Source organism: Prionailurus bengalensis, chromosome E4, assembly GCF_016509475.1.
Source record: "Prionailurus bengalensis isolate Pbe53 chromosome E4, Fcat_Pben_1.1_paternal_pri, whole genome shotgun sequence".
Classification (NCBI taxonomy): Eukaryota; Metazoa; Chordata; class Mammalia; order Carnivora; family Felidae; genus Prionailurus; species Prionailurus bengalensis.
The window spans coordinates 10,686,667-10,701,740 of NC_057360.1; the positions used below are offsets into that span (position 1 = coordinate 10,686,667).

The window sequence follows — 15,074 nt, forward strand, 5'->3', positions numbered from 1 at the left end:
AAAGCACTGACTCCGGTGTGGATAGTGTGGCCTGGTACTTCTCTGTCAAGGCCAGCTAACAGAAATGCTATAATAAAATCATTTAGACTAAGATGTAAATGACTGATTAAGCAAATCAGTGGCCCATTGCCCTATCTAGGAGTATTTGAAATTTTAGATGAAATTGGATAGATAGATAGAGAGATAGATAACATACATTTCAAGGGGAAGGCAGTCCTGCCTTGTATCGCTGAAATCATGTCTAGGAATTCCATTGTCAAGCTCTGTTATAAGACAGGGTGAGAGTGCTATTTTTGTAATAAAATGAATAGTTGGCAAATAGCAGGTGCTTACATTTTGACAACCATTTGGATGAGTGGACACTGAAGTTGATTTAAATAAACATGTTGGCCCAGAGAAAGAAGGAAGTAAATCCAGCTCCAAGGTTTAGGAAAAGCCTTTGAAGATGTAACTGATCAAGGCAAATCATTCCTTGGCTAGGGTGAGGCCCAGGGGCTGGAGAATCTATCTATATTTTTAAAAGGTGCTGGGTTGAGTCTGAAACGGGATAGGTGTGAATACGCTTAATAGGTTTAAGAGAACAGCAAGAATAAGGGCTTAGAAGTAAGGCTGAGTGCAGATGGGTAGGGCTAAGAGGGAGTTTCTGGAAATGAGACCGGAAAGACAGATTTGGGAAATGTCCTAACACCAAGCCATGCCGTTTTGCGGCAACTGAACCCCAAATCATTAGTTAAGTGATTTGCCCAAGGATGCACAAAACAGCACTGCAGAAGTGGATTTAGCACCGGTCTCTCCGGTATCGCTTCCACCATATCAAGGGCCTAGACCAGGAGAGCCTCGACCTGTCCGAAGGATGAAATTTTTGACAGGAGTCTGTCTTAGTCAACAGTAGTTACGTGTCCACTTCTAAATCATGTAACGCTTGGTGCAGGACCTCCTGAATTACAAGGATTTCTGCTTTGTGGCCTCAACAGAAGAATATAGGGGCCCCTCCTTTGCACAAAGATTCGCCAAAATGCAAGGTAATCACACTGCTTTGCGAGGTCCGGAAAGGCCTTGTAGAACTCGCTTTCTCCACCTCCCTCATGCCCTTAAGTGCTCCCGGAGGTACCACCAAGTATAGGATGCGGATCCAATGAGTCCGGGGACGGGGGCGGTGCGTCCCTGACCACACCCACTGCCGCCGAAGCCCCGCCCCTCAGCGTTTTCTCCCCTATGCTGTTTTCCGGTGCATCGTGACGTAAGACGTGGGTCACGCAACATTGGCGACTGGTCCCGGAAGCAAAAATCGAAAGGGCGGGGTAGGCGGAAAGGAGGGCCTGCGTCCGGGTCGGCCGGCAGGGGGCGGGGCGGGAAGGGGCCGGGCATGGACGGCTCGGAAGCCGAGGGGGCTGGGCTGGACGGAGGCGGAGGAACCGGTGTCGGCCGCCGCCGCTGCCGCCGCTGCTCCAGCCTGTTCCGGGAGGCCCGCGCCGGCGCCGCCTCGGCCATGATGATCCACGGCTTCCAGAGCAGCCACCAGGACTTCTCCTTCGGGCCCTGGAAGCTGACGGCGGCCAAAACCCACATCATGAAGTCAGCGGATGTGGAGAAGTGAGGCTCCGGGACTCGGGACGCGACGCGGCGCGGGGCGCGGGCCGGGGAGCTGGGCCTGGGCGGGAGGCAGGGCGAGCTGCACGCAGCCCCAACCCTCCCCGGGGCGGAGGCTCCGTCCCTGAGGACGGGACCTTCGAATGACATCGGGAGAGAATCCTGTCGCCACCTCCCGCCCTGCGGTGGGGGGTTCGCCAGGCGCTGCGTTCGTGCAACTGTCACTCCGCCCGGGTTTGAGCGGCGCTTGACTGTTCCCGCGGACTTCGCCCTCGCCGCAGGTCCCTACCTGCCCCAGCCTGCCACACCTTTAGACCGTTGCTTCCTGAGTGGCTGGGACCGGTTTTCTTGGGGGTCGATAGCGGGGATGATACATGTGCTTGGCTTTTGAGCGCGTCAGGTGCTGTGCCAGGCGCTTGAGATACGGCAGATGAAAGAGCCTCTTGCAGGAATTCACCGTCTTAGGAGAGAGACGGAGAGGCCATTGTAATGCCGGGTGAATAACGGATAGAGACGTGTACGCGAGGTTATTTGAGATCGTTGAGAGGGGACAAGGCGTCCGGGAAATTCGGATGCCCGAGTGGATCTTGATAAAAATCAGAGGCACGGGGTGGGGGTGGTCGCGTGTGTGAAGCCGGGAGGCCAGGCATGGGGCGAGCCGTGAGGCGTTTGTGATGCCTGAACAGGATCTGGACAGAGTTTGGGGCTGTCAGGGGACACGTGTAAAGCCGGGAGGCCGGGGAGAGTGCGGGCCTCCATTTGTTCGAAGAACCGTTTCTGCCTGGTTGGAGCGAGAGGTCCCAGAGCGGGAGTAGTGGGAAATGGGAGGGCCCCAGGGGAGTGGAGCTACTGAGGGAATTTGTATGCCAGGCTAAGGAGTTGGTATCGTATGGGGGCTCCCACCGGTGTCCTTTTGTACGAAGGAGTGACATGGGCAGATGTGCACTCGGAAAGATTTCTCGGGGGTTGGGGGGGTGTGTGTGTGATGCGGAGGATGGATCGGAAGGCCACAGGCCTGGGTAAGGAGACCAGTTAGAAAGGGCAGAGAAGAGGAGGAGAGGTTTCAGGAGATTAAGTGCCTGGATGGCCACTTGGCAGGAGGAGGGAGGAGAGAGGAGAAATCTATGCCGATGAGAAGATTTCTGGCTTGGGAATAGGAATGGGAAGCCTCGCCATTGAACACGGTGGGCACAGGAGGAGGAACAGATGGGGGCAGTTGTTGGATAGAGGATGAGTTTAGATGGTTGAAGTGTGAGTCGCGTGGGGTCCTAGAGTGGTGGGCATTTGTCTTGGAACTCCAAAAGATGACTGTCGGTGGGTTGAGATTTGGGAATCATCAGCTTATTGTTGACACCTGGAGCCTTGGGCGTGAACTAGGATCATGTAGAAGTCATCCTGAAGACAAGGAAAGGTTATGGGATGGTATCCTAGGGAACCCTAGGGTATTTTAAGATTCAGGCAGAGGAAGTCACCAGGGAAAGGAGTCATGAAAGGATGGTTTAGCAATGTAAATTAGTGACTAATTATTTTATGTACATAACCGGAGTATTTTGTAAGACCCCTAGATTTTTTCAGGTATATTGGGGAAAATTCAGAATCACATCTTATTTCATGTGTGCATTATTCCATTAAGTAGTTAAAATTTATTTAATTGCTTTTTTATGGAATTTTTGTTCTAATACATTCAGTCTTCATCTTATTTAATCTTCGAAGTATTTAAAAAAAAATTTTTTTTAATCTTGGTTTAGGGGCCCCTTGGTGGCCTGGTCAGACTTGGGCTCAGGTCATGATCTCATGGTTTGTGAGTTCGAGCCTGACATGCACCCGGCTCTCTGCTGTCAATTTGGATCCTCTGTCCCCTCTTTTCTCTGCCCCTCCCCCATGCACTCTCCCCTGTCTCTCTCTCTCTCTCTCTCTCTCTCTCTCTCAACAATGAATAAACATTAAACAAAATTTTTTAAAATTTTGCTTTATTGTAGTAGAAATACTTAACATGAAATCTATGTTTGTAATAAATTTTTCCCCCCTTGGGAGTTTGCACTTTTTTTTCTCGGAAGTGTGTGTGTGTATGTATCTGTCTATATTTATATCTTTATCCATTTATCCTTCCATGGACACCAGTTGCTTTCATATCTTGGCTATTGTAAATAATGCTGCGGTGAACATAGGGGTACATATATCTTTGCAAATTGGTGTTTTGGTTTTGTTCAAATAAATACCCACAAGTGCAATTGCTGGGTCGTATGGTAGTTCTATTTTTAATTTTTGGAGGAACCTCCATAGTCTTTTCCATAGACTGCAAAATGGCTGCACCATTTTGTATTCCCATCAACAGTATATGAGGGTTCCCTTTTCTCCACATCCTTGTTAACACTTGTTATTTCTTGTCTTTTTAATTTTAGCCATTCTGATAGGCGGATATCTCAATAGCGTTTTGATTGGCATTTTCCTGATGATTAGTAATGTTGAGCATCTTTTCATGTGTCTGTATGTCTTTTTTGGAGAAATGTCTATTCCGCTGCTCTGCCCATTTTTACTTTTATTTTTTAGCTGCTCTGCCCATTTTTAATTAGATTGTTTGGGTGTTTTTTTGTTTTTTTTTTTATTGAGTTGTGTGAGTTCGTTACATATTTTGGATATTCATCCCTTATTGGTTATTTCACTTGCAAATATCTTTTCCCATTGGGTAAATTGCCTTTTCATTTTGTTGATGGTTTCTTTCGCTCTGTAAAAGCTTTTTAGTTTTATGGAGTCCCATTTATTTATTGTTTTTGTTGCCCTTGCTTGAGGAGACGGATCCAAAAAATATTGCTAAGACTGATGTCAAGGAGTTTATTGCCCCATATTTCCTTCTAGGAGTTTTATAGTTTCTGGGCTTACAATGAAATTGTCTTTAATCCATTTTGAATTTTGATTTTATTTTTGTGTATGGTGTAAGAAAGTTGTTCAGTTTCATTCTTTTTCTTTGTTTATTTATATTTTAGAGAGAGAGCGTGTGTGTGCATGAGTTAGGGAGAGGGAGAGAGATTGAGAATCTCAAGCAAGCAAGCGCTATGCTCAGTGCATGGAGCCTGACACAGGGCTGGATTTCATGACGCTGGGATCATGACCTAAGCCAAAATCAAGAGTCGGATTTTCAATCAACGGATCCACCCAGGCAACGCTCAGTTTCATTCTTTTGCATGTAATTTTCCAGTGTTCCCTACACCACTTATTGAAGAGACTGTTTTTTCCTCTTCGCATAGTCTTGCCTCCTTTGTCAGAGATGAATTGGCCATATAAGTGTGGGCTTATTTCTGGCCTCTCTACTCTGTTCCATTGATCAGTGTGTCTGTTTTTGAGCCAGCACTGTACTGTTTTGATTACTACAGCTTTGTTGAAATCAGGGAGCATCATACCTCTATCTTTGTTCTTCTTTCTCAAGATTGCTTTGGCTATTCAGGGTCTTTTGTAGCTCCCCTCTTTACACGTTTTTAAGTTTACAGTGCTTTGTTATTAACTACAGGTACAGCAGATTTCTAGAGCTTATTCCTCTGCTTGACTGAAAATTTGTGTCTGTTGATTAGTAACTTCTTTCCCCACCCGACCCCAACCTTTAGTAACCACCGTTCCACTTTTTAAAAAAAAAATTTTTTTAACGTTTATTCATTTTTTGATAGAGACAGAACGTGAGTGGGGGAGGGGCAGAGAGCGAGGGAGACACAGAATCCGAAGCAGGCCCCAGGCTCCGAGCTGTCAGCACAGAGCCCGACGCGGGGCTCGAACTCACGGACCGTGAGATCGTGACCTGAGCTGAAGTCGGACGCTTAACCGACTGAGCCACTCAGGCGCCCCCACAATTCCATTTTGTGATTCTGTAAATGTGACTGTTTTAGATACATCATTTAAGTAGAATCATGCAGCGTTTGTCTTTCTGGGACTGGTTTATGAGGCCCTCAAGGCTCCTCCACGTTGTTGCATATCGCAGAATTTCCTTCTTTTTTTTTAAGGTTGCATTGTGTTCCGTTGTGTGGATAAACCATGTTTTCTTTATCTGTACATCTGTGAGTGGATGTTAGGTGGTTTCCACATGTTGGCAATTGTGAATAGTGCTGCTAGGAACATAGGTGTGTTAATCTCTCTAGTACTTGATATTTTCGATTTCCTTTTTTTTTTTTAAGCAGGCTTCACACCCAGCGCAAAGCCCAACGTGGGGGCTTGAACTCACGGCCCCGAGATCAAGACCTGAGCTGAGATCAAGAGTCAGACACTTCGGGCGCCTGGGTGGCTCAGTCAGTTGAGCGTCAGACTTTAGCTCAGGTCATAATCTCATGGTTCGAATGCCACGTCGGGCTCTTTGTGCTGACAGCTCGCTCAGAGCCTGGAACCTGCTTCGGATTCTGTGTCTCCTCTCTCTGCCTCTACCCCACGCGCGCTCTGTCTCTCAAAAATAAATAAATGCTTAAAAAAAAAAAAAAAGTCGGACATTTAACCGATTGAACCACTCAGGCATCCCAATATTTTCTATTTCCTGATAATGAATACATTTTACTTAAATTTATGATGAACAATTAACATTATTAGATATCTTAAAGATGTGCAGCTTAAAATGTTAAATCACTGATAGGTGCACACATACATACACACACAGATGTAATAAATATGTGTCCACTTTTTTATTACTATTGTGTCATAAACATTTTTCTACATTATTATATTTTCTTGTTAAATAAACATTTTTTTTTCAACGTTTATTTATTTTTGGGACAGAGAGAGACAGAGCATGAACGGGGGAGGGGCAGAGAGAGAGGGAGACACAGAATCGGAAACAGGCTCCAGGCTCCGAGCCATCAGCCCAGAGCCCGACGCGGGGCTCGAACTCACGGACCGCGAGATCGTGACCTGGCTGAAGTCGGATGCTTAACCGACTGCGCCACCCAGGCGCCCCTTAAATAAACATTTTTAACGATTCTATAATGTTTCATTCATCATATGGATAGACCGAAGTTTACATTATGGTTTATTTCCTTATATTTGGACATTCCAGGTATTTCTCATTTACTATTATAAATAAGATGATTTTGAATGTCAATGTGTATAGCTCTTTTCTGCATTGGAGATTATTTTTTTATTACAGATTTCCCATTGCTGCCCTTTGGAGTCAGAATATAAATTTGATGAAATTCCTGGTGCTTTCTCCCTAATTGGTGCCCCAGGGGATAGACTGTAGATTTGCACAATCCTTCCAGAAATCAGCCTTGGTGCTTTTGCCTTCTTCATTACCACCTTTTAAAACTTGTGACAAGGCAGGGCACCTGGGTGGCTCAGTTGGTTAAGCGTCATGATCTCACTGCTTGTGAGTTCGAGCCCCGTGTCGGGCTCTGTGTTGAGTTGTCTCAGCTTGGACCCTGGAGCCTGCTTCAGATTCTGTCTCCATCTCTCTGCCCCTCCCCTGCTCACGCTTTGTCTCTCTCTCTCTCTCTCTCTGTAATATAAAATAAAACATTAAAAAAATAAAACGTGACAAGTTGAGAATTATACTGGAAAAGTTGTTTTCCTACAAGAGACAGCATCTTTAATTGCTATATTTTCTTCATGACTTTAATTAATATAATTGTGTAAGAACAAAAAGTCTACCAGAAACATGAAGCTTATGGAAACATGAGACTGTGGTACGTTAGGTCATCTCCTAGGCAGTCATAGGAGGATTGGAACCCATATTTATTCTTGAAAGTGGTGGGCCTCTGATGATCCAGGAATGAAATAGATGTTTCTAGTAGGAATCAGTATTTTTTTCCATTGTTTAATTTGTTCATGTAGTTTTCTTGGCTTGTTTGTTTTTAGTATGTATGCAAGACTTGATTGGTATGTCTGATTGGAAATAAATCTAAAGCAATTAGAAAGAGGGTAATTGTGGTCTTAGGATATGTGTGATCTTTTACTGGATTTATGTAAGAATATATTCTTTAATATAGTGTTATTTTACCTTACCTAACAATAATAGCTGTGTAACTGTTCAAAAATGCAGAAGTCTCGGGGCACCTGGGTGGTTCAGTCAGTTAAGTGGCCCACTTCGGCTCAGGTCCTGATCTCAGGGTTCATGAGTTTGAGCCCCGTGTCGGGCACTCTGCTGTCAGCATGGAGCCCTCTGCTTTGGATCCTCCTTCTCCCCCTCTCTCACGCTCATGCTCACTCTCTCAAAAATAAATAAACATTAAAACAAAAAATCCAGGGGCGCCTGGGTGGCTCAGTCGGTTGAGCGTCCGACTTCGGCTCGGGTCATGATCTCACGGTTCGTGGGTTCAAGCCCCGCGTCGGGCTCTGTGCTGACAGCTCAGAGCCTGGAGCCTGCTTCAGATTCTGTGTCTCCCTCTCTCTCTGCCCCTCCCCTGTTCATGCTCTCTCTCTGTCTCAAAAATAAATTAAAAAAAAAAAAAACATTAAAAAAAAAAATCCAGAAGTCTTAAAAAAAGAAAATTGAAAAGAAAACCTTCTGATCTGCTAAAGTGGCTGTCGTAGAACACTTGCACTAAAGTCCCGTGCCTTCTTTGGGGTCCCTTAGAACTTTACTCAGGGCACATTTAAATGTTTGCCTCTGTTGCACACTTTATAATTATACACATATTGGAAATATTACCTGACTTTTGGTTTTGCATAGGTTAGCCGATGAATTACATATGCCATCTCTGCCTGAAATGATGTTTGGAGACAACGTTTTAAGAATCCAGCACGGCTCTGGCTTTGGGATTGAGTTCAACGCTACGGATGCCTTAAGATGTGTAAATAACTATCAAGGAATGCTTAAAGTAGCCTGTGCCGAAGAGTGGCAGGAAAGCAGGTAAGAATCTCAACATTTATGGGTTACGTGAAAAAGAAGAGTGGGGCGCCTGGGTGGCTCAGTCGATGAGGCATCTGACTTCGGCTCAGGTCATGATCTTGCGGTTCGTGAGTTCGAGCCCCACGTCGGGCTCTGAGCTGACAACCCAGAGCCGGGAGCCTGCTTTGGATTCAGTGTGTCCCCCTCTCTCTGCCCATCTCCTGCTTGCACTGTCTCTCTTTCTCTCTCTCAAAAATAAATAAACATTAAAAAAAAATGAAAAAGAAGAGTTGAAAGAAATCTTCTGTCATGATATGTGTATTTTATGAGAGTGAAGGGCAGGTATTATTATTAACTTAACAGTTGGATCATTCTAGAAGTCATTTTTCCCATCCATAAAACGGAGATTAGTTACCCTACCTTTTAAATACTTGTTGGGTTAAATTGAGTTGAGCCATGCAAGGTTTACATTTTTGAGCTTTCAGTGTTCCTTGGTGAAGACACAATAGGCTGTGTACTTCACTGTTCCTGTTTTTGAAGAAAAATGTTTACTGATGATTTGAACTGTAAATGTGAGGAGCATTAAAATAAAGAAAAATGTGTTTTCTTTGATAATCAAATCGGCAGTTATTTACTTTGTGCCTGTCGTATACTAGGTACCTTGCAAGATACCAAGAAGTATAATAACGCCTTTATTATTTTTTTTTTAATTTTTTTAACGTTTATTTATTTTTGAGACAGAGAGAGACAGAGCATGAACGGGGGAGGGGCAGAGAGCGAGGGAGACACAGAATCAGAAGCAGGCTCCAGGCTCTGAGCCATCAGCCCAGAGCCCGACGCGGGGCTCGGACTCACGGACTCACGGACCGCGAGATCTTGACCTGAGCTGAAGTCGGATGCTTAACCGACTGAGCCACCCAGGTGCCCCAATGACGCCTTTAAACTGTGTCCTCAAGGAGTATACTAACTAATTGGAGAGACCACATCAGCATATGACAAGTTTAATAACTGTAAATATGCAGACAAACCAAGAAGGATCTTGTATTAGTGAATTATGACAAGTATATGTATGTATTGATTAGGATATTTGCATTATTTGTAGAGTGTAACTTGGTGTGATATATGAATACAGACAGTCTATATTCTGCATCACTGAATCTGATCCTTCTCATTTTAATATTTGAGGACGGAGGGCGAACACTCCAAGGAAGTTATTAAACCATACGATTGGACCTACACAACGGATTATAAGGGAACGTTACTTGGAGAATCACTTAAGTTAAAGGTAAATCTTTATTTTTTGCTTTTATGATAAAGTCATTAACTGTCTTGGACAGTCTCAGCATTAGAACTTTCTAGTAATGGATTATTTTTGCTACTGCTTTCGTCCCACTTTCTTTCTAGTGAGGGGAAGCTTCAGAACCTAATGTGAAGGTGTTTTGCTAATTGATTATAAGCCGAAAGTAAGAAGGCCACAGTGAAACAATTTTTATTCTCAAAAGTAACCATGGCAAACTGCCTTAATGTTATCGTTATCACTGTCAAGCATTCAAAGGGCACCTGGGCGGCTCAGTCGATTAAGCGTCTGACTTCCGCTCAGGTCATGATCTTACAGCTCCTGGGTTCGAGCCCCGTGTCGGGCTCTGTGCCGACAGCTCGGAGCCTGGAGCCTGCTTTGGATTCTGTGTCTCCCTCCCTCTCTGCCCCTCCCCTGCTCATGCTCTGTCTCAGTCTCTCAACAATAAACATGAAGAAAAAAAAAGAAGCATTCAAATGTGTATCTGTTCTTGGTGTAGTTAATTGGGTGATTGAGACAAAACCTGCTAGTTAATAGCTTACGGTTTTCCAGATGAACAGGTAGGTGGCCAGATAGGACCTTTGTTCAGACCGCTTATGTTTTTGTCCTTCCTGCACTATGTGTGAACCTGGTATGACTCCAGGCCAGTTACTGAATCTGAGTCTCAATTTATTAGTAATTTGGGTAAACAGACATATTTACCTCACATCAGAGTTTTGATAGGAGATAATCTGTGGGAAAGCTCTAGGTGAATTCGAAAGCCCCGTATTAATAATGCGAAGTTGCATCTGTGTGAGTCCTACTTAGGAAGAGATTCGCTTCGCGGTGAATGACGCTGGGAAAGTGGATTTGGTTGGTGTCGTATTGGGAGCTTAGCTACATTTCGAAATCAGACCGTATGAGTGAAATGACAATCTGGCTTAGGTTGCATGTCTCTGATGATCAGAGATAACATTATGGAGAACAAAATTATTTTACCGTAGATGAAATATCTATTGGAGACCCTATATCATGTGTTGGTGCTTAGGCAGAAATGTTAAGGAGATGAGTTGTGTATGGGCTTCTGGTCTCTACAGAGATTTTTAGTCTTGGGAAGACAGAACTTAACGCAGGAATTCAGTTCTCAGTTTTTGCCGCTCTTACAATCCAAGCTTTACCTATTTTTCTGTGCTGCTTCTGAGACAAATACACACATTTTTTGAGAGAACATGTATTCATTCACTCACTGACTCGCTCTTGAGCTCTTCTCTGTGCCAGGCACCAGTCCTAGGAGCCATGGATACAGCAGAGAACAGACAATCCTGACAACTTCCGCCTGTAATGCAATTTGTTCTGAGGCGTTGTTGACAAATAGCGGTGTGATCACCTACTCACTGGAGTTCAGGCTTTGGCAGGCCTGGGTTCAGATCCCAGCACCATCACTCGACTTGGAAAAGCAATTTAATCTTGCTGAATACTGTTTCTCACTTTGGTAGACTGGATAATAGCAGTTGTGGGAAGTAAATAAGATTATATATGTAAAGTGTTTAGCACAGTGTCTGTTATACAGCAAGATCTCAATAAATGGTAGCTGCTGTTATTAATAATATATCTCAAATGTCAGGGGAACTAAAGTAATATTATTGAAATACCAAGACTAGAAGTAGATATATAGATATAGTATCTAAATATTTATTCTTGCTTTATGGTCTAAACAGAGTTTTGAGTACATTCCTTTGCTTTCTTAAAAAATTGAGTATCTTTTTTTTTTTTTTTTTTTTAATGTTTATTTTTGAGAGAGAGAGACAGAGACAGAGACAGAGACAGAGCATGAGCAAGGGAGGGACAGAGAGAGAGGGAGACACAGAATCCGAAGCAGGCTCCAGGCTCTGAGCTGTCAGCACAGAGCCCAACACGGGGCTCAAACTCACGAACCATGAGATCATGACCTGAGCCGACGTCGGATGCTTAACCGACTGAGCCACCCAGGTGCCCCTTGAGTACCTGTTTTCTAGGCAGAAGTGTTAAAGCTTTGTTGCTTAATCTTCAAAATAACCTTGTAGGATAGGCCTTCTTATCCTCGTTTTGTGGATGAAGAAATAGGTTCAAGATCTTAAAGTATGTATCTCTTGATAACATAATACCAATGCTGTATGTAGCTTGTTGTTAAGCATGTTGTATGTGGAAGATCACTCCACGGGCACATTTTTTGCATTTGACTTTCTTAATACCTAAGGGTTTTTTTGATCTATAATATTACTTGGGATTTTAAATTATTTAATGCTTACACCCTTTCTGAAATCAAAAGCCGTAGTGTATATAGGAAATATATGCCTGTGTAGGAGCATATATCTTATATGAACAGTAAGAATGTCAGAATGAGGCATTAGAATGAAGCCTTTCCTTTTGCACTTAAATTCTTGCCTTTTAATTGCTGGGAGCTGCTGGTGTGCGTGTGTGTGTGTGCACACGCGCGTGCGTGCGTGCGTGTAGTGCTTTCTCACTCTTTTTTGAGTTGTTTTACCTCTTACTCGTGAGTTGTAGCATAATTTAAGAGAAGAAAGCCAGCCATAGAGTTGTTCTGGCTGCATTCAAATCCAGCTTTGCTATGTATTGGCTGGGCCACCGTAGGAACATCTCAAAGATTATGGTATAAGAATGTTAGGAGGTCATAGGGCGCCTGGGTGGCTCAGTCAGTTGAGCGTCTGACTTCGGCTCAGGTCAGATCTCACAGCTTGTGAGTTCAAGCCCCGCGTCGGGCTCTGTGCCAATAGCTAACCCACTCGCATTCTGTCTCTGTCTCTCTCAAAAATAAATAAACATTAAAAAAAATGTTTTTAAGGAATGTTAGGAGGTCAGATGCCTAAAAGGTACCTGGCAAAATGTGGCCATTTTCTTCTTTTCGGTTAAATACGTACACTGACATTGTAGGAGAATAGAGTAGAAGACTAACTCTTCTAATTATATTGCTTTTTTGGAATAAAATGTGTGTAATGTCCACGCATTTATTTTTTTTTTTTTTTTTTTTTTTTTTCTTTTTTTTTTTTAATTTTTTTTTTCAACATTTATTTATTTTTGGGACAGAGAGAGACAGAGCATGAACGGGGGAGGGGCAGAGAGAGAGGGAGACACAGAATCGGAAACAAGCTCCAGGCTCTGAGCCATCAGCCCAGAGCCTGACGCGGGGCTCGAACTCACGGGCCGCGAGATCGTGACCTGGCTGAAGTCGGATGCTTAACCGACTGCGCCACCCAGGCGCCCCTGTCCACGCATTTAAAAAGCATTTTTTTTTAAAGCATGTTGGAACATTTGCCAACTCCTTCAGTGTGATTTAATGTTTTGAACTTTTTTTTTTTTTTTTTACTGTGGTAAAAAACAACAAAACTTACCATCTTAATTTCTAAATATATTAAGTTAGTGGTAAATGAGCATATTCATATTGTTGTGCAGCCAGTTTCCGGAACTTTTTCATCTTGAAAAAATGACAATTGGTACTTTTTTTTTTTTTTTTTGGGGGGGGGGTTGTGCATAAAGGCAGTTTTATTAAGGCATCCTAGGACACCTGGGTGACTCGGTGGGTGAAGCGTCAGACTGTCCATCTAGGCTCAGGTCATGATCTCATGCTTTGGGGGTTCGAGCCCCACGTCGGGCTTTGAGCTGTGCTGGCGGCATGGAGCCTGCTCGGGATTCACTCTCCCCGTCTCTCTGCCCCTTCCCTGCTCGTGTGCATGCTTGCTCTCTCTCTCTCAAAAATGAGTAAATAAACTTTAAAAAAAAAAAAAAACGAAAAGAAAAAAACTTTCTTGTCCTTACTTTATATATATATATATATATTAAATGGCAAATATAGGGGCACCTGGGTGGCTCAGTTGGTTAAGTGGCCGACTTCGGCTCAGGTCATGATCTCACGGTCCGTGAGTTCGAGCCCCATGTCGGGCTCTGTGCTGACAGCTCAGAGCCTGGAGCCTGTTTCAGATTCTGTGTCTCCCTCTCGCTCTGCTCCTCCCCTGTTCATGCTCTGTCTCTCCCTGTCTCAAAAATAAATAAAAACGTTTAAAAATAAATAAATAAATGGCAAATATATATCTCAATGTGTACATACACATATGTACTGCTTTCGGTAATATTTAGAGAGGACATTTTTGAAACAAATTTAATATAGGGTTCTTAGTATTTAGCATTAGTTAACTTTATATGGTAAATTTAAAAACACCTACAAATCAAGTGACTTCCTTATCATAAACCTCCATCTGATGTGAGGGAGGACTTCTTCGAAGGATGTAAGTAGGGCTCATTTTTCTTGTCAGGTGTCAATAATGCGGTGTTCCATATTTTTTTTAAGCCTTTTAACGATTGTCAAACAACTCCGAAAACATGAAGTTACAGTGTAATGATTTGTGAAACGTAGCCACTCAGGAAAAAAAAAAAAATAGAACATTGCAACCACCCTCCAGCGGGACCCTCCCTGATCACAATTCTTTTTCAAAATACATTTCCTAGTATATTGTGGCATTTTTCAGCCTTAGCTTTGATTTCCTTGAAACTAGCGTGCATCGTTGCTGAACAGCTCGGGCCCCATTTCCAGTATCTGGGGTCCCTTGGGTCTCGTCCTATTGGCCTGTTCTTCTGTTGGTTCTGGTTTATGGTGTGCAGGCTCCTGATGGACCTGACCTCCTTAGTTTTGAGTCCCAGGATGATGATGTTTTTCCCCAGAAGGCCGTTCTGACAGGCAGCTGAGGGTATTCAGAGTCAGAGACATAGTTGTACAAACTTTCTGTAAAGGTAGGAAATACTTGAGGCTCTGAGGGCCGGAGGGTTTATGAGCAGCTGCCCAGCTGTGCTGTTGTAGTTGAACGTAGCCATGGACAGGAAGTAAACAAACGGGCGCGGCTTTGTTTCGGTAACATTTTACTTAGGGATGTGGAAATGTGCGTTCCACAGTGTGAGATATAGGTGAATTCTTACATAGAATTTCATGTCATGAATTTGAATTTCATGTGCTCTGGCATATTCTTTTTTTTTTTTTTTTTTCCAATCATTGAAAAAATGTAAAAATGATTCTTAGTTCCCAGTTCACACAAAAATGGGTGATGGGCCACATCTGGCCTACAGGTCTTAATTTGCTAATCTCTGGTCTGGGACCCGTGTTTGAGGTTTCTGGGCCTGTAACATAAGCTGTGACACCAGTGTGGCCCCATAGGGTACCATCCCCAGTTCAGGAGGGGCGCGGGGAATTCTCCAAGGTCCCTGTCCTTAGCACTGAGCAGTGATGGGGCCAGGAACTAGCAGACCCCAGCCTCTCCCCTGGAGCGGCCATTACAGATACGTCAAGGCCAAAGCCAGCCAACTACAGGCTCACTTTCACTTTTTCTGGGTTCCAGTCCTCTTGCAGATCTCAGGCCAGGAATTCTT

General features: G+C 43.8%; 1 protein-coding gene across 2 annotated transcripts in view; it reads left to right on the plus strand.

Moving 5' to 3' along the window:
* The first annotated feature begins 1,344 nt into the window (after positions 1-1,344).
* Positions 1,345-15,074, plus strand: part of TIPRL (TOR signaling pathway regulator) — a 32,224-nt gene continuing 18,494 nt past the window's right edge. The window contains exons 1-3 of one of the 2 annotated variants that reach the window (XM_043567668.1): positions 1,345-1,593; positions 8,228-8,407; positions 9,572-9,671. In XM_043567668.1, coding sequence (XP_043423603.1) covers positions 1,367-1,593; positions 8,228-8,407; positions 9,572-9,671 — 507 coding nt within the window. In that variant the 5' untranslated portion in view covers positions 1,345-1,366. The remainder of the gene's footprint in view (positions 1,594-8,227; positions 8,408-9,571; positions 9,672-15,074) is intronic. The other variant, XM_043567669.1, reaches the window with a different exon arrangement.